This window comes from Mesoplodon mirus (assembly GCF_964341445.2).
Source record: "Mesoplodon mirus genome assembly, chromosome: 1".
NCBI lineage: Eukaryota > Metazoa > Chordata > Mammalia > Artiodactyla > Ziphiidae > Mesoplodon > Mesoplodon mirus.
The window spans coordinates 78,351,907-78,374,346 of NC_138976.1; the positions used below are offsets into that span (position 1 = coordinate 78,351,907).

The 22,440-nt window shown below is 45.2% G+C and overlaps 1 protein-coding gene across 1 annotated transcript; it reads right to left on the reverse strand.

Moving 5' to 3' along the window:
• Nucleotides 1-554: 554 nt before the first annotated feature.
• Nucleotides 555-21,622, reverse strand: KLF9 (KLF transcription factor 9; the record flags this gene model as incomplete). The annotated part of the gene is made up of 2 exons (XM_082613998.1): nucleotides 555-1,093; nucleotides 21,118-21,622. The coding sequence occupies 2 exons, from the start codon at nucleotides 21,620-21,622 to the stop codon at nucleotides 864-866; spliced, it is 735 nt and encodes a 244-aa protein (XP_082470124.1). The 3' UTR covers nucleotides 555-863.
• Between the last annotated feature and the right edge of the window lie 818 nt (nucleotides 21,623-22,440).

Here is a 22,440-nt window from a genome sequence, read left to right on the forward strand (position 1 = left end):
AATAAGCAGATTATAACGTGGTTCCAAACAGAATGTCTGCTTCTATCCTTAAAGCATGTATTTAACTTATTCATCCTCTGCGTTAGAAAATAAAAGTGCAGCTTATGTTCAAAAAGTACAATTCATACAAAGCAAGGTTTGAAAGTTCTGTACTTACAGTAACCTTTCAAAGGTGTGTCTTGATTAGTATAAATTCATACTGCTTACCCATTGGCTATAAGTAACTTTTTTGTTTTCAAGTCTTTAGATGACAGATCATGCTGGAGTCGATGTGCTCTTGCTTGCATAAAGACAGCTGTGCTATGGCGTTTCGTATCTCAAAAGGTAACGTGATTCAAGAGAGTGGTTTTGCTAAAGAAACTGAAGCACACTCGTCATTACATTAAAAGGTAAGAAAACAATTCTGAGAGACAGCAAGCAGAAAGGGCCCAGAATCACTGCGTGATGCTACAAGTCAACTCACCCAGTCAGACATATGTACACCAGTGTTGAATCTTTAAAATTCTACCCCAGTCTTGGCTTTAACCCCCTCCCCACACCTGCCACCCCTCCACCCACCCCCCCAAAAGAAAATTAAGGAGAGAGAGAGAGAAAAAAAAAAGCATTTGTCTTCCCTCCAACAGTCAGAGACGGTTCAGAGTTGCCTCTGCAAGGGGGACCAAGTGTTGACTTTGATCTTAGGCTACAATGTGCTTTTTAAAAACAACGCAGGGGGAGGAAAATTAGGCTAGTGACCAAAGAACAGTGACTTCCTGTGCTGGCAGCGCACCTCTTCTGGGCCGTGGTTCCCACCTGTCTGTCTGTTCGCTGGGAGTAGTTTGTCCTTCCGGGTCCGTCCCTCCCTGGCTCGGGTGGGCAGCACCTCACAAAGGGTTGGCCAGCGCCTTTTTGGATCGCTTGATCATGCTGGGGTGGAACTCCGTGTGCCGCCGGGCGTGCTTGGTCAGGTGGTCGCTCCTCATGAAGCGCTTCTCACACAGCGGACAGCGGAACTGCTTCTCCCCAGTGTGGGTCCGGTAGTGGCGGGTCAGCTCATCGGAGCGAGAGAACTTTTTAAGGCAGTCTGGCCACGTGCAGGGAAAGGGCCGTTCACCTAAGAGAAGAGAATCAGGGATACAGGTTAAAGAACGTGTAACCGAAATTCTCCAGGCTGGTCCTGGTCAACCATCCCCATGACTCAGAAAATAACTCCTTTGTGTTCTGGGCTGAATTGTGTGTCCCCCCCATTCACAGGCTGAAGTCCTAACCCCCAGTACCTCAGAATGTGGCTGTATTTGGAGACAGGGTCTTTAAAGAGGTGACTAAGGTTACATGAGGTCATGTAATCTAATGACTGGTGTCTTTATAAGAAGAGGAGATTAGGTCACAGACTCGCAGAGGAAAGGCTGCGTGAAGATGCTGGGAGAAGATGGCCAGCTACAAGCCAGGGAGATGGGCCTCAGAAGAAACTGACTCTGCCAACATCTTAATCTTGGACTCCCAGCCTCCAGAACGGTGAGAAATAAATTTCTGTTGTTTAAGCCACCCAGTCTGTGGTACTTTGTCATGGCAGCCCTAACAAAGTAATACCATGAAGAAATTGCTGAGAATCATCTTCTCTAGGTAAATGAGCTTGCTATTTGTACCCAATGGATCCCCAACGGCCTTGGAAACTATATTTTCCAGTTTTTGTCTACGTGGTTGCTGGTTTCACGAGTTCTCTCCGAGGACTCAAAAACCTTAGCCCTTTGCTAAATGTCCTGGCATCGTACAGATGGAAGAGAACTGGGGCATCTAATCCAACCAACCTCCCGCCAGAGGCAGGCATCTTCCCTTAAGCTCCTGTTTGGCCACCCAACCTCTGCCTGAGCAATTCCGGTGGCAGAGCCCCTTACCTGCCAAGGAAGCCTGCTTGTTTCTGAGCATCCCTGTAATAAACACTCCTATTGATGTGAAACCTGCCTTCCTGCGAAGGCCATATTTTAAGTTATATTGTCTTAACACTAAAAATTAGTTTTTTCCCCTCTGCCACATAATAATCCCTTAACTATCTGAAGACTGCTATCATGCCATTCTCTAATCTTTTCTGGTCTAGTTGAAACAATCCCAGTTTCTTCCATATTTCTCATAAAAGAAGAACTCACATTATTCTAAAATAATAACAGAAGCGCAGGCACAGCACTAAGGGCTTCCCAGGCATTATCTCACTGACTTCTTACAGGATGCCCCACGGAGGTGGCCCATTTCACAGATGAGGCTTAACACTTGTCAGGGTTTCCACATCCCTCCCAGTACGGTTGCTCTCCTCAGATTCACGCTATTGTCTCCCTGTCCCACTTAAAACGCAGCTAAGCCCTGCCCTCCAGACATGATCAGGCCAGCAATGGGGGCCTCCCGACCCCTGGATTGGCAGGGGTGAGTCTGTGTCCATGTTTGTTGGGCAGGACACACACAAGCAGAAAGGCAGGAAGAGCTGCTTAAGATCAGAGCCTTGCTTGCTCTTCTTGTGAGTGACTGTCACCACCCCCCAGCTCTGAGCACCTGCCTGCCTACTCCTCACACCTTTCCAAGCACAGCCCAAAGCAGCTGCTTCACAGACTCAGGGCACAGACTCTGGTTTCCACAGAACTCTCCAGACACTCCTTAGGTAGGTGTGAGGAGTGAATTTTTTCTCACTCCCGTCCCCATCTTCCTGGAACCCAGAGAGAGGCTCAAAGGGCTGGGAGCTGCCCAGCGTGGTGCATCTGAGTCATCCAAAAATGATTCTTTTCCCCCAGCTTCTCCTAACCTGTGCCAGAGATGTGAAAATAAAGATAAGAACAACAAAATACCTCTATCACCTTCGTGACTAAGGTTTTATTTGCTGTTCTCTAAGCAGAGATATGGCCATCACGCCATGTACAACCTACCTGTTCTTATGGGAAACCTGATGCGGGCAAAACAAATTTGTATAAACAGATCCACTATACACAGGTCTAAGTATAAATATTTCCTCACTGAGCTCTAAGCTGAAAAGCCACAGCAGCAAAAGGCAATAGCAAGCCAGTGAATCCTGAGCCCTACCCAAGGTGGATGATGCACGAGGATACTCAAAGAGGGCCAAAGAGAGAGAGAGAGAGAGAGGGAAAAAAGAGCTTCAGACTGAACCCTCTGAAAAATCCAATGACACTGAGTTGAAAACTACACTTTTGCAACTTCTGTTGGATTAAAAAGCATTTTTAACCAGTTCAGCAGAACTTTTGAGCAAAAGGCGAAATGCAGGTTATCATAACCCAACAAGGTTGAGCTTCCCTGGGCAAGGACAACGTCCCGTCTGACCTCCGGGCTACTTGTGCTGTCAAGCATTTAGTAAAGGCCTCAGCTCTGTGCGTGTGTGCGCGCTGAGTCTGCTCACACTCCAGGTCGCGCAGGTGACCAAATCCTGCTCAGAAGTTCCCAGATCACAGGAATATTTCCTGGCTATTTCTGAATCAGACTGCAGCCAAGTCCTCACTAACCCAAATGAAGAATCTATGGGAGAAGTGTTCTTTAAACATGTTATGTTAAAAAACATAATGAATAGTTAGAATTCATAGCGTGATAAGTTGTTAAAAAAAAAAAAAAACAGAGCCAAAACCCCTGTCTGTTGTCCCTTTCCTGAAGCCCTCTCTCCACTGCTTGATGATTTGGTGGGGAGGAAAGCGATGACAAGAAGTTCCGTGTTTTCTCAACACTTGTTAGGACAGACACCCATCAGAGGTGGTTTCTTTGAAGGAGTGGTAATGTGGTTTAGTTATTCACTGGCACATGTTTCTTTCAAGCGAGTCATGAGGCGAGATTAATTTATTTGAACGAATCTGTGTCCACTGTGGGAAAAATGGGTCAGAAGACCACTCTACTGTGTGCTAAGACTGGAAAAGAAATAAGGCACCCCTTGTTTTAACAAGATGGAAGTGATAGTGGAAAATCGTCATGAAACCTGAATCAGCTGCATGTACTGGAGATCTATTAAGCATTTATGCTTATGACTTACAAAGATTTCAAGTGTAATCAGGGTCCATTCCCATTGGATTCCCTTTCGGTCTAGCTTATGGCTACACTCTCTTCACTGCCCCTCATAGTTGTCATGTGATTGTTCTCATTGCTTCTAATCCAGGTGCTGTCATTGACCTAGCATCCTTTTCCCTGAGTGCTTCAGAGACGACAGGGCCACCCACAGAGCCCAGAGCAAATAAGAGCTAACAGTAGCCTTTGTTAAATTCATATAATGTGTATAATTCAAGCTTACAGTTTCCAAGCGTTTAAAAATAGATCTACTTGGAAGTGAGTTGCTGGTCTAAAAGCTCTAGGATCATTTTGATTTTTCTCAGATCCTTTGGAAAAGCATTAGGGGCTTTTGGTCAATGATCTAAATCAGGGGTTAGTAAACTATGGGTCATAGGTCAAATCTGACCTGCTGGAATAAACACCATTCCTATACTTAGTTTTTACCAAATGGTTGGAAAAAACCGAACAGTAATATTTTGTGGCAGGAGAAAGTTATATGAAATTCAGGTTTTCATGTCCGCCTACAGAGTTGTATTGGAACACAATCATACTCATTGTTTATGTATTACCTATGGCTGCTTTTTCACTACGACAGCAGTGTTGAGTAGTGATAAGAGATAGTACGGACCACAAAAGTTAGAATATTTACTATCTGGTCCTTTATAGAAAGTTGGCTGACCCCTGATCTCAATCTGCAGGCCTGAATTTCTATCTAGTGTACACCAGAATTTGTAAATCCAAATGTCTTCAGGAGCCAGACACATAATAAAAGTGGGTGAAATGCCAAGTATATTAGACCATGGATCGTAGAGGAATCTGGGGCCAACTGGGGAGTGCTTTCCACAAATAAAGGCATTCAAATTCAACACTTGATGAAACACTGTGCCAGCCAAGCAGTGTGTATTCAGGGGACCTGGATTCTTCTTGGGGATGTGCAATTTGCAGCCCTTTGAAATCATCCACCTCTTTAACCCAGTGGAGAGTTTGCATACAACCTATACTATAGGATGCATTTCCACATGTTAGTTAATGATAGACACATATTAAGGTATCTAGAAAAACATACGTGTTTTGAACCTAAGAAAGTATGGAATGGGGAAATCATATGTAGAGAGGGAAGGGATTTTAAGGCTGAATGGGACCAGAGATGATATGCAGAGTGGAAAAGAGAGGGCTTAGAAGGGCTGGGATTTGCCCTTCATCCTGCAGCTGGGGGGGAAATCAAGTCAGGCCCTTACTTTAGCTCAAGGCTAAGGCCCCCAAAAGGATGGTTAACCTTCTTTATACAGAACAAATCATATGGTAAAGCAACTATCAATTAAAGAATATTTAAACTTGTCTTTCATATTAATGAGAGAGTTACCATCCTCCTGGGGGAAAAAATAAATAAAAAAGAACAGACATGTACTCCTGCTTTATTTCTGGCCTTCACAGGAAAACACACCCAGAGGCAGTGACACAATAAAGTCTGCTTTACTGGAGCAGAGTTGGTAACAGCACAAGTTTCTGTGCATTCTCATTATTTATATACCACTTCCCTTCCCCTTCAGCAACAAGCTCAGCGCCTCTCACTGACAGACTCAGCTCTGAGTATAAAACATACTGGATCAAAACGGCTACTGAACACTGCATCAAACGTGTAAAAGGCTTTCTTTGCAGAGACAGGTCAGGCCTCCAGAACTCTCCTGGGTCTCCAGTGGGTTCAAGAGAAGTGGAGGGGTGCCTTCTGGCTATGCACTCCCTAACTTGATGGCTCATTGCTTTTAAGGAGCCTCCACCCTACCCGGTGATTAGTTGATGATGTCAAGTGAAGCTTATTCTTTTCGGTAAAGTCGCGAAATGAACAGTGGTGAGTTTTCCATATAGAGGGGGAATGAGGACAAGTATGGGGATTGCTAACTGGATATATCCAGCCCTGTCCAAGCTCCCCAGAGCTCAGTTGGACAGCCATTGCAGTCCTGGACTAGAGTCTCGACCCTTCCCCTCCCCCCTCTGAGTCTCTCTCTTCCGCTCCCACAGTTCCACAGAAGAGCCCCAAATGGGCTAAACTTAATTGGGTTTAAGAGGGTTAAAAATACCAACTCTGAAGCTTCCACTGCTTTGAGCAAAAGTAACACAATCTAGTAAAACAAATCTAAGGGAATTGGGCCTCCTTTTCAAAATAGAACTCTAAAAATGTCAATTAATAATCATAGCTTCACACAGATGTACAAAATCAAGGCTGTTTCTCGAGGAAAAATAGTGTTTTTCTTAATTACAAAAAAGCAACTAGGATTCCAGAGATAAAAGGATAATTTGATATTGGAAAATCATAATGATATTACACGTCATTTAATAGGTTAAATTCACCCCCACCCACACTCATATCTTGCCTTCATAAATGCAGAACAATATCTGATAAAATTCAACATCCATCCCTAATAAAAGCTTTTAGGAAAACAAAATAGTTCCTTAACAGGATAGAAAATATAGATTCAAACCTTTCCCCAGCAGGGTCAATAGTAAAATGAAGGCAGCATTCCCACAGAAGTCAAGCTCAAGGCAGGAATGGACTCCTGCCCCAATCATTATAGCTATTTAATGTTGTTCAGGAAATGCTAGTGAGTGCAATTAGATAACAAATTAAGAAGTAAATTGTGGGAAGGAGGAGGCAAAATAAGAATTACTTGCAACTGATACAAATTCCTATTTGGAAAGTCTAAGATAACAAAAATTAAAAATGCAGAGCAGAGATTGGCACAGCACTGTAAATCACCTATACTTCAATAAAAAATTGAAGAAAAAAATGCATTCATAGGTGTAAATATACAAAAGAGCAATGGTTTTCTTATATGCTAACCACAGTCAGTCAGGATAAGCCTACCAATAAAGTTCAGGACCTGCATGAAGAAAATGATACAACTACAATATGAAAGGAAATGAATAAATGGGACACTTCCCATGTCCCATTGATGGTAAGACCCAATGTTCTGAATATGGCAATTCTATACAAATTCATCTATGAAATTAACACACACCATAGAAATTCTTTTTTCTTGAACTCGACAAAATTATTTTAAAGTTCATTGGGAAGAATAAATACACTCAACTTGCCAAGAAAATTTTGGAATAGAACAATAATAAATGAGCACTTGCAATACCAGTTATTAAAATGTATGATTAAAGCTGCAAAAATTAAGACAGTCTGATACCAGCATAGGAAAAGACAAATCAGTGGAGCTGAGTCGAGTCTGAAGATAAACCCAAGACTACAGGGATGGGCATTTCCAATCAGTGAAGAAAAGAATGTTTAATTCAATAAATGGCATAGATATCTGTAAAAAAAAAAAAAGTTAAATCTGGATCCCTACCCTTATACCTTACACTTAAATTCCAAATGGAATTTTTTACATTTACTGTACACGTAAATGTTAAAAATAAAACCATAAAGGTAAAAGAAAATATAGGTGAATATTTTTAGAATCCTGGAATAGGGAGAGACTTCCTAAACATGAAATCAAAGGCAGTATCCTATTTGAAGGATAGTTTTAAAATACTTAAAAATGTTAAAGTTCTGCATGGTAAGATACATATACATACACACACACACACACACACACAAGTAAAAAAATTTAAGAACCAAAACAGTGAACTAATAAAGGAAATTGCAGCCTATGACAAAAGGTTAAAATCTGTGGTACAGAAAGGACACTAGCAAATCAAAATGAATAGCCCAACTTAATAAAATTGGGCAAGGATGCAAACAAGTAATCTATAAAATAAGAAATACTAACATCCAATTAATAAATATATGAAAATATAGTCAATGTCATAAGTAATCAAAACATGCCAATCAAGACACCAATGAAATACACATCAGGCTGGTATAAGTGTTAAAAAGTATGCTCATATGCCTATCATTGATGGTGGCATGAGGGAATAGGCATGGGTGGAAATTATAATTGTTCCAGGACCACCTGGCAATACATTTGTCCAGGAATTATTTGTGATAACAATTAGGGAGGAAAACAAAAACATACAAGGATACCAGCATTGTTTATAAAAGGTAAAGCTTGGTAACAACCTAAATGTCTAACAATAAAGAACTGGTTCAATACTTTAGTGTTCCATACAGTGGAATAATGTGTGCCTGTTAAAAAGGTACTAGATTATTCTATACAGAAGATGTTAGCAATACACGGCTAAGTGAAAAGAGCAATGCATGATCTGCTGTGTATGTGTGTGAACATCGAAGGAGAGGAAAAATCCTGGAAGAATATACGCAAAATATGAACAATAGTTATCTACAGGTGAGGGGATAACCTCTACTTCTTTTTGTAATTTTCCCCTATGTTTTCTGATTTTTTTAAGCAAGTACAAATTTCTTTTATAATGAGAAGTCAGAAAAGTCTAACATAAAACAAAGGTAACAATTGTTTTGATGCAATGAGTTCAAATTTTTCCACCAATGGGTTGATGAAGATCCTATTCCATTCGAGGGGTGGGTGGTTTACACTCTATTGAGAAATAGACTCCAGTGTCCAAGACCAAAGAAAGGCAAAGAATCCTTCTGCTTCCTTCTCAAATTGTTAGAAAGTGAGAAACTTTCAGAGTAAACGACATGTGTTTTCTCACTCCTCCCCCACCTCCTCCTCTCCTTTTTCCATATGTGAAAGGAAAATGGCCCGTGAGAAGAGACAGGAAATCTCCCTTCAGATACCAAGTGACACAGGCAGTGATGGCAGGGCTGCCCCACCAAGGAGCAGGCTCCTTAGGAAGCAGGGGGAGAAAGAGGCGCAGACACACAAAGCCCAGAGCCCAGTGCAGTGTTCCTGGTGGAGCACCAGCCCACACAGTGGCCGCAACCCAAAGCCATAGACACCCCACTGTCCATTATCATCGGTCTTCATTCCCCATGGGAAAGCAATGCTAACTTGCAGGTACAAAATGTGAGCTTTGCTTTACTGTTTTTCATTTCCACACCCAAGTGCAGAAGCACCCATACACTTGCATCGTCTGGGTACAGCCAATTCTACATTTCCCTGCATAAATCATTCCAAGTAATATCAAACTCAAAAATCAAGAAATTAAAAGCCTCCTGTTCGCCAGAAATATTGCTACTACCTACACAGGTAGATGTCCTAAAAAGATAAAAATTCTTGATAGCTTTAGAAGAATCCTGCCTGAATGCCATCCCTTCACATTACATTATGGTTTGCTCCTGGCCTCTCTCTCTAAATCCTTCTTGTGATTTGGTTTCCTTTTACAATTCATTTGTTGATACAACAGAGTCACTATAGCGTTTGGATGTGAGATTTTACTTCCTGGTCCCTGTGTTTATCTGTGGAAAGCAGCCTGTCTCCATACTTGAGGTTCTGAACTGGGAAGTGGGTGTCTGTAACGTCTGCCATGCAGTACTTCCTCACTGGAAGCTGGTGCCTAGCTATTTGGAAGCAAGCCTGTCCGAATATTGCTTGCACATTCCCAACCTCAACTGATCTGTGAGATGGCACGTGTGCCAGGCCCTCAGAAATGAAGATGACAGACAATAGAGTCTTCACTCTTTAGGTTCTCAACCCAGCAAGAGATATATCATGCCTTGATGTCTCCATTACCTGGCCCCCAGCTCAGCAACTCTGAAATGGCAGAGAGGTGAGGTGACCTCCCCACGTCCACACAGCTAGGTCCAGGCCCAGCTTAGCCAATTCCCATGACTGCATTCTTCCTCCCACCCCAACGTGTACTGCCTCTGCCCAGTTCTTTGTGGAAAAGAGAAGTAGTAAATAAATAACCTACTAGGCACTAAACATTGAACAGGGTATGTAAGCTTGATGGCAAAGCTATGCTGAGAATGTAGATTCTTTGAATCTGCATTCTGGGTTATTTTTATGACCACCTAATTCAAACCCGTCCTGTTTCAGATGAAGCTGACTCAGAGAGCCAATGACTCGCCCAAGGACATCCTTAGAACCAGTTTTCAAATTCTAGCTTCAGTTCTGAGCACAGAACAAGATTAGAGGTGAAAGCAGAACACAGGCCTTAACTAAATGTAGAGACAGCCTTTTTCTGTGTTTTTCTAATCCTTTTACTCCCAGGCCCTCCTTTCCAGATGCATTGCCTTGGGGAAGGAAGAGACAGTTTAAAACAAGTTGCTGCTAAGCTTGGGGTTTCAAAATAGAGTTTTAAAAATGTAAAGCAGACCCTGAAATCCTCAAATTCTCTTAATTTGCCAGAGCTTCATAGCAAGACCTGAGCTATAGGGAGAGAAATTGGAGGAGCTGTGTTTAGGGAACAGATGCAGAGGTCTGAGAAGTGCAAGCGTTCTGGACTCTCCTATTAGAAACAGTCTTGGGCAGTCCCAGAGGCGTGACCACTGCTGCCTGGCCCACTGCATGCCTGGAGCCTGTCTGAGCCTCTCTAGGGAAGTCGCCACACACACCAGGGCACCTGAGGCGTTGGGTAGCCACGCTGAGAAAAGGGTCTCAAGTGTTTGCCTAAGTTTCCACTCCTCCTTATGTCGCATGTGAGGACCAGGACCCAAGCTGGTCTATGGCACCCTGGGGGAGACCAGCAAGGTCAAAGGATGGCATGCAACATGGATAGCCCTTCCATGATGCCAGAAGAAGAGATAAGGCTCTTGGCCACCATGCAGATCACTCCCAGGAGAAAGAAAGGCAAAAGGAGAGACAGAGAGAACTCTGATTTTGTGACTATGTACCCAAAAGAGAATAAAACTTAACACAAAAGAGACTGAGAGACCCCAAATTGCCAAGACAAAGTTTGTCCACCAACAGCAGAAATGGTGGGGAGGGCAGGGGGGCTCAAGAGAACTCAGTTCTCTTTGGCTCGGAAAAGACAATGAGCAAACCAGGAAAACATGGGAGGCTGTTGTCTGGTTAGTGAATGCCTCCTCCACCTGCCACCCAGGTCACGGCACTCACAGTGACCCAGAGTGACTAGTGATGCTGCTCCAGCGTCAGGTTTCCAGCTGTTTCCCTCTGGGCTCAACCTCTGTACACTGCTGGCATGAGAGGAAGGCTTCTACTCACACATGCCACATGCGCCATCATCACATCATTTTTCCAGCTTTTACAGAGTGAGCCACTAATTCATACAGTCTGGTGTTTGTCACCAAAGACCACGAAGAACGGCAGGGTTGAGCTGTCCAGCTCTTTCCAAACAGCCCCTGCCTGACTCCCTCAGCCCTCCTGGGGCAGGCGTTCCTGGACAGCGCTTTGAAGTTTGGGAGCAAGCAGGGCACTGAGAAAAAATGACTCAGGTCAGAGGTGCAGACTGTATCTCTTTCACACTGGAAACCCCCGCTTCAGTGGGTAATGCTCAAGCATCTTGTGGCTGGCCATGGGTATGAACTGCAACACCCAAGGGGGAAAGCAGCTGTTTGGATGTCATTCTGCTTATTTTCATTAAAACAGCAATGGTACAAAACTACTGTAGAATTATGACAGCATAGGGATTTAAGTCATTTTTATATGTTTTTTAAAGTTATTTTTAAGATCTAATTTTTGCCTCTTAGGATTTATTGCGGTGTTTTTGTTGGGCATTACATACACCGAATAGATTTCTGAATCCCATTGGGAACCACCATATAAACAGCTCATCTTTGTAAAGACAAGGCCTCTCTCTATTAGCGCACAGGGTGACAAACGTTCATGTAAACACAATTCATTTCTCTGGGCATTAAAATAGTCAGATGACTGGAATTAAGACCAAGTGAACAGTGCCGCTGATCACATTGTTGCCGCTATACGTGTTCCATGTGAGGTTTTGGGTACTGGCTTCTAGAACATCCGCTGAGCAGGGCCTATGGGGCTGATCCTGACCATAAGAAATATGTGTTGAAATAATCTATCTTTTACAAAGACTATTTAGTATACAGCTATCTTATAGGTTGACTTCAGAGCTCTTTCTCTTCAAAGGGGAGAAAAATGAGAGAAATTGTTGTCATACTAATCTGTCTCTCATTTTGTCAAACTCTGCCTTTGGTAATATCCTGTCTGTAGTTCTAAATGGGTGGATCGAATGAACAGCTGTTGGTTTTGCCTGTCTGGCACCTATTGCCTCTTTGGGGTAATAAACAGCACACCTTGAATTTCCTTTTGGAAACCATTCCTTCCTCACTCTGAGTTTACGTAATTCCAGGCAGGCGACCCCACACCCCAGGCCCAGAGGTTGGATGTGACCCAGCTGTGCCACAGTGACTGAGTTCAGGGACAGGCACAAAATTCTGTGTTCTGAAGCTTGAAGCCTGGGACTTTTGCTGGAATCACTAGGAAAGGGGAACTGTCTTTCCACAGGGCTTGCTGAATTGGCAGGATGGGAGTCCGAACTGCTGGCACCTATCTTACCACCGTTCGGAGACAGCCTGCCGGTGAATGAAGCCAAAGCAGAGGAGAGCAAGGCTGGGCCAGGGAGAGAGGAAGGCACTGACCACCTGTATCCAGAGATCCCTAACACCAGAGCTACCCCAAAGGTGGTAGAAACGGCAACCTATAAAGTTCTCATTTTTTACTAAGCCAGTCCAAGTTTGGGTTCTGTTCCTTACAACCAAGAGGCTTGATTAAAACAGCTGTGGACCCACAACTGGGATCTTTTTCAGTTGGAAGGATGAAGGTTCTGGATAGCTACTGGAAAATACAGGATAGGTTTCGCCAGGTCCATGATTTCTGAAGGTATTCCTCACCAAGCTTCATAAAAACAAACCAGAAGCCAGAGCTAGAACCCAAGAGTAGAGACAATGGTGGCTCTGGGGCCAAATCCAAGAGAGGCATGCAAAACACAGGGTCTCTTACTACTGGCAAAAACCCAAGGAGTCCTCGTCAACAACCATTCATGGTGCAACTCCAAGCACCTAGAAACATACTAGGAAAACTTCAGAGTAACCTTGGACTAAGTTAACTAACTCCAATTCCTCCTACAAAATGAGAATAAGAGTACCTTTTTATCGCATAGGACTTCTGGGAGTTTAAATGTAACAATGCGTGTAAAGCATTTGGCTTGGAACTTGGAGTGTAATACATGCTGGATGCTTCATTATTATCACTATTAATAGCATTATTACTAGTATTAATAATTTATAATTATTATTACTATCAACACTATTATTATCCACAGCATTCACAGTACCTGCTGTCAACATCTAGCACACCTCTTTGCATGTAACAGTTACTCAATAACAAGCATTATTTAAATTAATGAGCTGCTGCTGGATTAATGTAGAACTGTAAACAAAAATTCTAAGCACCTCAAGGGCTTCTGGCCAACACATGTAGATTATTTTTAATTGTAATACTTAGTATATGGAAACACTGTGCTAAATGCATTAAATACCTCATCTGAATTAAGTTTCATAAAAACTCTATGAATATATAATTACTGAACTCCATTTTACAGATGGGAAAACTGAGGCTCAGAGAGTTCTCATAATTAGAAAGTGGCAGAGGCAGGATTCAAACACAGGTCTGAGGGACCCCGAAGCCGGTGTTCTACTGGCTCTACCTACTGCCTCCCTGCTGAAGGTAGAGACCTCTCTGGAGACCCCTCATATTCAAGTTCCTTAGGGTGGGCTGGTTTCCTTCTCACAGGCCTTACTCTGCTTTTCTGACTGCCTCCATCTCATCAAAGCTGGCTCCCTGGAAGGGAGAGATGGTGAAATCTCCATCTCTTTGATGATAGAGAATCTGTAAGATTCCTTCCAGTTCTTAAGTGTCCATAATTCTCAGGCAGAATTTTTGCGCTTTTGTCTATTGCCTGCCTCACTGCCCCACTTCGGTTCAAGTCAGGTCCTCTGGGAGGCACTTGTAAAACAACGGAGACTCGCCATGGAAAAACGTTCATACTTTGTTTAATACAAAATACTGCTGCCTGCTTTTCAAATCCTTGTCATTAGTTTTGTATGACTTAAGCTCCCGTCTCTTTATTTCAACCTATTTAAATAAAGTCCTCACTTAAAAAAAAAGGGGGGGCTCAATCAGGGCTGAATTCCATTCTGCTGTTCAAATTTGCGATCATTTTCAATTTTGGTTAAAAAAAAAATTCTAATGCCCAGTGGTCCTGGGCTTAGATGGTGAGCTTACTGGTTCTTGCAGCTCTAGAACCTTTAGATTTCAGATCCAGATGTTCAATTCTCATCTCAAGCCTCGAAAGGCTGATAAACTGAGATTACAAGGGAAGCCTGCGGGTGCACCATTGTAAACATGGGCTTTAAGCACAAACAGAAAGGATGCCTTGGAAAATCCCACACATGGAAAATCCCACACATGAAAAATGGATGCCTCTCACTCCCTTAGTGGGAAAGGCATTCTCTATGAATAATAACGTTAGTCCTATTATTTGCTGAGGGGACTGTTTGAGGCTGGGATAAGACAAATGTCTACTCCTGGCCTTAATGCACCAAAAAGGTATTAAAGTTTCGGGAGGCCTCCAGGAAGGGAGGAGTAGGAAATCTCACAAGCAATGGCCTTGGACTGTTTCAGAGTGCTGCTCCCATAATAAAAGGGCAGAGGGCCCCCGGACTGACTCCACTTCTGCCCTTTCACTCTGTTAATTTGGTTAATGCAAAGCAGCTCTTTAAACCAAGGTTAAAACAAAACAAAAAAAATGTTAACCAGATTGAAAAATCCTCAGGAGACCATGGGGGAAAGGAATCCAAACCTAAGAACTGCAAAGAATTCACAGTGAAGGAACATCTCCATCTGGCTAAGCTGCGGCCTGGAGGACTTCAACTTCCAAGGACCCCATGTCCTCACTGTGCTGCTGAGGAAACTTCGCTCTGCCCAACAACGTTACGTGCCTGCCAAGGCAGAGAGCCAGACTTTGAACCCTGGCGGTGTGCTTCCAAACCCTCCAGAGCACCCCCAATGCTTCAATGGAACAATCCTCATCTATCTGAGAGGGTTAAAAAAAAAAAAAAAAGCATTCACTTTTTTACGAACAAAATGATGGATGTGATGACCTCTCAAGGTCACTTCCAACCTCCAAATTCTATTCTTTTGATACTAACAACTGCTTACACCAAATGCTCTGAGTTGGGCTTAGGCCTGTGACTAACTTCCCAACAAAAAGTGGGGCAGAGCGAGACAGGACTGCTCGAAGACCACGGCAGAGGATCCCATGTCTTTCCCTTTTTAACTGTCTGTGGGCTTTCCTCCTTCCTTTGCCCCTCCTTTTTGCATGTGTTGCATAGAAACAGAAAGTGCCTTTGTACCAATTACTAGGCACTAATTTACACTCTTCAGTGGGCGCCGGGCTTGCTGGAGAAACATTAGGAAAAGGTGGGAGGGTCAGACGTGGGGGAGGATTCTAGCAGCAGAGGCCTGGAATGCTGCAAGCTCTTTCTCCAAGCCTGAGAACAGACAAGAGGAGGAAAGAAAATTAAAAAAGAAACTGGAAAAAATTTTTGGAAGTCAAGACTAACAAAATTGACAAAGCTGGCTTTTCTTTTTTTTTTTTTTAATCAAGTATGCTCACGATCATAAAGCATTCAGAAATCAAAATAATGGTCAAGAACTCCGACTCTAACCAGGGCACGACATCAGGTTGTTTTAGGGGCTCCTGAACGCGTGAATACTGGGAAATCACCCACCCACTTTTCTTCTCAATGAGCTTATTAAGGAAGACCATTGTCAGCCGATTTCCCAATATGTCATATGATGTTTCTCCCTGGGAAGTTCAATCGGGGAATTTCCCACAGACGTTGCAGAATGACTAGTTCCTAGGATAAGCGTCAACAATTGAGCCAGGAACGTATATCTGACCCTTATGTTCAGTGTCTCAAGAACTGATTTCCCTCAGGTTACATCTTTGCGTCTGAAGGTAATGGGGTGTTACCATCAAAACAGTACGCTATGGGCTCTGGTACCTCCCTCCCTGACCCAGGCCCCGCTTGCATTCCTCCCCTCTCTCTTCTCACCACTCACAGATTTGAGAGGAAAATCACGGGAAACAATGGTTTCACTCTGTAATTCTACTCCACTTGTATTTTCTGTTGTGAGACAGTAATCCTGCCAGCAGCAGCAGTTCTAAGGCAAGGCCGCTTTGTCTTGCTGGGGCAGCTAGGTGCAGGACGATGAAGACGGTGGGGGGGCAGCAGAGTGAGGAGGGAGCAACTGGTCCTTCCTACCTCCAGGACCAGGAATACGAGCTGTTAGGCCCCCTCACAGGCCTCAGTCCCCAGGGTGAGATTACAGTAGTGAGCTGGGGCTCAAGCAGCTGTGGGCCATCTTTCCTTGGAAGCAAGGGAGTCTCTAGCCTCTTGTCTGAAACCCAGAAGCAAACGCTGCAGGACGTCCTTGCAATTCTTAGACTCGTATCATCCTCCACAGCTAGAGCCCGTTTGCAGTCCTTTGCTCTCATTTTTCCCCCGACAGGATACATGAGCCTGGGTCTAGACAGTCTCACTGGGGATGGGGATGGGGGTGAAATCGCCCCCACAGGGCAAAGATTGGCTCTTTGGCAGGTTATAAAAGTCTTAGCTATTACAATGGTTTGTGGCCTTATAAAGGGGGCACAGTACATAAGCAGCTCTACGGTATATCTGTGGTACTAAAATGTCACGGGAAGGACAATTATAGGGGAAAAAATGGCTGATCTCCTTAAGGGAGAGAAAGTGGAAGAAAAGGTGGCGAAACGAGGATCTATGCAGGCCCCACTCAGACCTAATTGTAATTACATCTTGGATGAAGCATGTCAGGCTATGAAATACCACTCTACATCACTTTGGGGAGCATTATGGAAAGAAGAATGGGGCAGTGAGGTGGTTTCCTTAAGGATCAAGGCACAGGGCCTCCCTTCTACTCATGAAGAGAAGAGCAAGTGGGAAAGACTGGGCAGGGGCTAATTAAAGGGCTGCCCAGAGGCCATTTCAACACCCTGCCCTGTCCCTCAACCGCTGCCTCCTGGGTAATGGAAGTGGGTCCTTCTCATACCTCTGATGGTACTAGACTCTCCTGAACCAAAAAGTTGACTCCAAAGCTTTTTGTAGCAATTAAGGAAGAAGAGTTCATGAGGCACAGAGCAGGCCTGGCTCCTGTATAAGCAAACTTTTAAAACTTTAGTCTCAGGGAAGGAAATCCGCCTGAGTTAGAGCTAGCCAGTGATGGATGTGGCTAGAGAGGCCAGAAAATCTATTTCCTGTTTGGAGGATAACTTCCATGGTGGGAGCTACCCAGGTCCCCTCCACCAGATATTCTAGGTAGCCCAGAGAAATGTTCAAACAGGATAAAGAGAAACAGAAGCAGCCACTGTTGGCTGCTTTTGCAGCTCTTGTCTCTCCTTGTTTTTCATGAACTTCCTTCTGCCCTGTTAAAAAAATACATTGTTTTAAAATTTTTCCCACAAAACTGGGGTGTGCTGATTGGGATTTAGGGCTTTCTGGTTTTCAGAATCCTGTAAGCAGTGCCCTAAGCTCAACCCACTGTCACCATTTGGGGACAGCTGATTTAAGTCCCTCCAAAAAGATAGAAAAATTGCACCTGGCATGGAAGTTAAGGCCTAAGGTTTCTATCACTGCGATGGCAACCTAGCATGACTCTGCATCAGCTGGTTCTGATGACTTTTGAGTTGGAATTTGGATGCAGTTGTTTACCTCTCCAAAAGCTACCCCCATGTGTGTATGTGTGTGTAGGTGTGCCTGTGTGCATGTGCAGCGTGACCACAAAGTTAGGAAACTTGGGATAATCCTTTCTTCTTTTTTCTTTTCGCCATCCTAGAGAGGCTGAGGGGACGTGGGAGAGGGTCTGGGGAGTCAGTGGGTTTGGGTGTGGGTTTGTGGAGGCCAATTTGGGGTGTGTGCTCAGAGGTGGGGGGCGGCGTGTGGATGTGGGGTGTGCCAAGATAAACTTAAAGTGGGCTGCATTTTCAAATAATAAGCTCAATATGTTTTCAGGCAAAGTACTCCAATGGGTCTAATACTTAATCAGAAACAATAAATACACTCTAAAGTGTCCAAAAGGTCTAGAGACAGAAAAGCTCATATTCCTTGTACTTTTTTTCAGATTAACCATGGATCCACTGCTTAAATTTTAGAGGTACATCACCTGAGAAGATATCTTATCTAGAGGGTGAAGAAAAACAAACTGAACATAGTATTAGAAAATGTAAAGTACTGTACTACTTAAAAATAAGTTTCTTCTATGTTTCCTGATTTTAAGCTCTGCCCATTACACACAAACTATTATCTTTGCACAAGAATCCAAGTTCAGAGATAGTACCCTATCTTGTGGATTAAGAAACTGAGGCTCAAATAGAGAAGAGACTGCAAACTTAAATGCCAACAGAGACCATGTAAATGATTAAAATAAGGGACACTGCCTCATATAAAGAACGGTCAGTTCAAGCCAATTGTTGCTGGGCAGGAATTCAGACCCAGTATTGCCAGTTCATTCGATTTTTCCAGAGAAGCCAGAAATCTGGATTTGTGTGGAAATCCTGATTTTTCCATGTTAGTAACAAAATCTTTACAAACCCTGTGCTAGTCAAGCCAAACAAATTTGCAAAGCAAATTCAGCAGCAGACCTCTAGTTTACAAACTCTGACTTCAAGGAACTAGGTAAATATCTCACAACTGGGAAACGGTAGGACAAATCAGAACCCACCTCAGTCCACCTGAAAGGGGTCTTTTCTCTTAGGATACTCTAGAAATAACTGCACTGAACTAAACACAATTTTAAGTGGCTCAACTTCTAAAGCCACTGGTTCTGGGACTTCCCAGGTGGTCCAGCGGTTAAGACTCTGCGCTTCAATCCCTGGTCAGGAAAGTAAGATCCCGCATGCCATGCAGCGTGGCCAAAACAAATAAATAAAGCCACTGGTTCTATAAAAGTGGCATCTGTATGAGGCTCTAGGAGGGGAGGGGCAAGCAGCAGGAGGGATTCTGGTTGGGCCACATTGTGCAGGGCGGGGTGTGGCTGGGATTTTAGTTCTTAAAGTCTTCACAAAATACAGACATTCCAATTGCTATCTCCTGGCCATCTTCTGGGTTTAATACCAGCAAAAAATAGAAAAATTAAAAAAAAATTTTAAATCAAGATGCTACCCCACCCTAAAGACAATCTAACTGGAAGCTGAATCGGAAACTTCCAAATGCACGAGGCCTCCTACAAGTCTCTTACTTAGAGTATCCCTTGCACACACCTTCTCTAGCAGGAGTACACTTCTGACAGTCTTTACAGAGGCTGAGGTTTTTGTCCAACCATGTCCTAGCATTACAGAGCCCCCAAACATAAATAAGACACCTGCAATTACCACATCACTAGTTTCAAAAGACTGACTGTAGCATATAAAATGGGAGTAACACTTCACTTCGTTTCCCACTCTGGACTGCGTAAAAGGTTCTCCTGAAACAACTGAGCTGACTTGCCTCACGGAGAATTAAAGAGCAGCATGCATGCACGCACACATAAGCAGCCATTTCTATAAATGCCTGAGAAAATCACTCAGCAGAATGGTCCAGAATGCTTTTTGGAGTTGGACAGACTCAGGGAGCTCACAGAGGAGCTCCGCAGGCCTCTCCAACTGCACAACTGGGCAGCTCCCTGAAGGAGAAAGTGCCTTTGCTCAAGGTGGCAGTGGGTGTCCCTGTGAGCTGAACTCCCGGAAACATGGCTGACACAGCCAGGCCCGCCCAACAGCTGTTGGTGACTAACACCCTCTGGTTAATATACCCCTACTTCACCCTGGGAGCCACGCTAAAGGTCACATCCCCCAAGCCAGGCACATCAACCTTACAGACACAAACTTTAAAATGTGCTGTTTTATGGCAACCTAGATGACAACCGCAAACAGAACCTGATTTCGCATCAACCGTGAGGAGGAAATTCAGCTTTACTCCTGTGCCAGCAGCCACCTCCACGAGAAGCACTTTCCAAAGGAAATAAAATATGAGATGCAGTTACGTGGCCTCTTTAAAAAAAAAGCAAAACCTAACCAAACCAGCCAATGATCATTTTGAAACCACAGGCCCAGGGCCTCATCTTAAAAGTACCAACAATTACACCAAAAAACGACAATACTTTCCAAGTAACTCCAACAACCTCCTCTTAAACATGGTGTTATAGGACAGAGGGAAAGGAGTTCATGAGAGGACCAAGCACTGTGCTTCCTTATCAGAACAGCAGCTGTAAAGGAACCTTACTAAAGATGGGGAGACAGCATGGTCAAGTGTGAATGCTTTCCAACTTTTTCTGAATATGTTAAACAGAACCAACAAAATTGGCTGACCAAGGTTCCTATAAGTCTCCAAAGCCCATTTTATACTGCAGATGTCTTACCAGCCACATGCATCTGATCAGCCCTGCCTTTGGCTCTCCCTGGGAGAGACCCTTCCACAGGGCCTCCAGAACATCCCAACGTTCATTATCAGCCTTGACCTCCGGCAAGAACCACACCTCCTCACTAACTGCTCTATTCAGGGTGGCGGGTGCGACCTAAATCACGTGGGAAAAAAATCCACTCTGAAATCTCATTAAAAAGGCTAACTAGTTGTGAAGTTAACCAACCATCACTTGATCAAACTTCTCTGCTGCCTGAAGCAGTGTTATTTTAAACCTCTCTGGGGACTCTTGGCCAAATTTAAAACCACCTTGGCAAGCCCTGAAAAGTAGCAAGCATACAGCTAACCGAGCCCTTAGTCATCCCTAAAAGGTTCCATATAATGTGCGCCGCTTCTCTCCAGGTTTCGGCCACTTCGCGGCAATCCCACAAGAGAGTAAAATAAAAGATACGCCATTTGACTGTGCTCCCCAACCCCCGCCAGCGTCTGTCCAAGTGGGGTGGCCCCAGAGTCGCCGGGTGCGGGAGTCCTGGCGGGGGGGGGGTGGCGGGGGGGGACAGGGGAGGGGCGGCACCACTCCCCATGAAGCCACGCATCGGCTGGCACTCGGCACTCACTCTGCCCCGCCAGGTTAAGGCTCTCCGTGGCTTCTAGAGGCTGGGGACGATTAAGGAGTGAGCTTTCTGTCTCTAACCGGTTCAATCATTTTAAAGAGTTAAACAGCATCTCATCCTAAGTATTTGCACCCTTTCGGCCAAGCGTGGTGTCCTTTAACTCCCAGAAAGGCTGCCCGGCCAAAGGTTAACTAACCCGAGAGTTGGGTGGGAGAGAGAGACGCCGCTAACCTGTATGCACTCTGTAATGGGCTTTGAGATGGGAGGATTTTCCATAGACTTTCCCACAGCCACTGTAGGGGCACTTGTGCCTCTTTTCGGAGGCGTGTTTCCCCTTCGCAGCCACTCCAGGGTGGAGGAGGGAGAGCGGGCTGGGCGCGCTGCCAGGATCCTGTCTCTCCTCCGGGCTGTGGGAAGGACTCGACCCAGATTCGGTGGTCACGTCGCTGTCGGATCCCATATCCTCATCTGGACTCTCCAGGCTGTCGCTGCACACCGAGGGGGTCTGGATGGGTCGGTACTTGTTCAGGTCCAACAAGCTCTTGGCGATGGTGACCAGCGTGCAGTAATCCTTCCAGGTGTCCCCCGGGTCACCATGCTCCTTGGTCACCTCGCGCTCAGGTAGTCGCAGCCGCTCGGCGTCCGGAGCACCCCCATGCTCGGGCACCGCAGCGCGGTTCGAAATGGAAACCAGACACTGGGCAGCCACGAAGTCCATGTAGGCGGCCGCGGACATGGTGCGGGCGACAGCAGCCCCGGAGGCGCGGCCAAACTTGGCGGTGGCTGTGGAGGTTCGGCTCGCCGTGCCCTGGCCTCGGACGACGAGCGCGGCGCGGCGCGGCGCAGCGGCCAAGGGGGCGGGGGCGCGGGGCGCTTCCGACTCGCAGGAGCGCCGAGGCGACCTCAGCCCCTCATCTTTACGTAACCGGCAGCGCCTCCGCACGCAGCATCCACGGCCCCGGGCTCCGCCGCGCTGCCGCCTCTCGCCGCCTCCGGTGCCCAGAGCCGGGCGCAATCCGCCCGACGGGCGCGCAGTCTGCTCCGAGCCGGCTCCCCTGGAAAGATGCCACACGTGGCGGTCGCAAGTTTATTCGACCGAAAACGCCCCGAGGCGCTGGGAAAGGAAACTGCAAGAGAGGTACACGCCCTCGGCTGCCTTTTCAGTCGAGCCAAAGCCCCAGGACATTCACCCAACCACCCGGACGTGGGTGGCAAGGGCCGGACCAAGCGCCAGGTCTAAGAGACACTTTTCCCCCAGTCCACTGACGGCTTCTGAGCCCCTGCTCTTGCCGGTCCGCACCGTTCCGGCATTCTCTCGCTCAGTAACAATTTCGCAGAATCCCATCACGTCACAATCCAAACCCCCTCCAATTGGCCAGTGGGGAGGGTGATTCAACTCTGTTTACTTTCTTCCCCTGCCAGTCAGAACAGCCTTTCGGTGGAGAGGTGCGTCTAGAACTGAGGCGTGCGGCCAATCCGACAGTTCTGTTTCGATGCCTCGTGCTACCTCTACAGCCTCGAACGCTGACATTTAAAAGGGTAACAGCCGGGGGG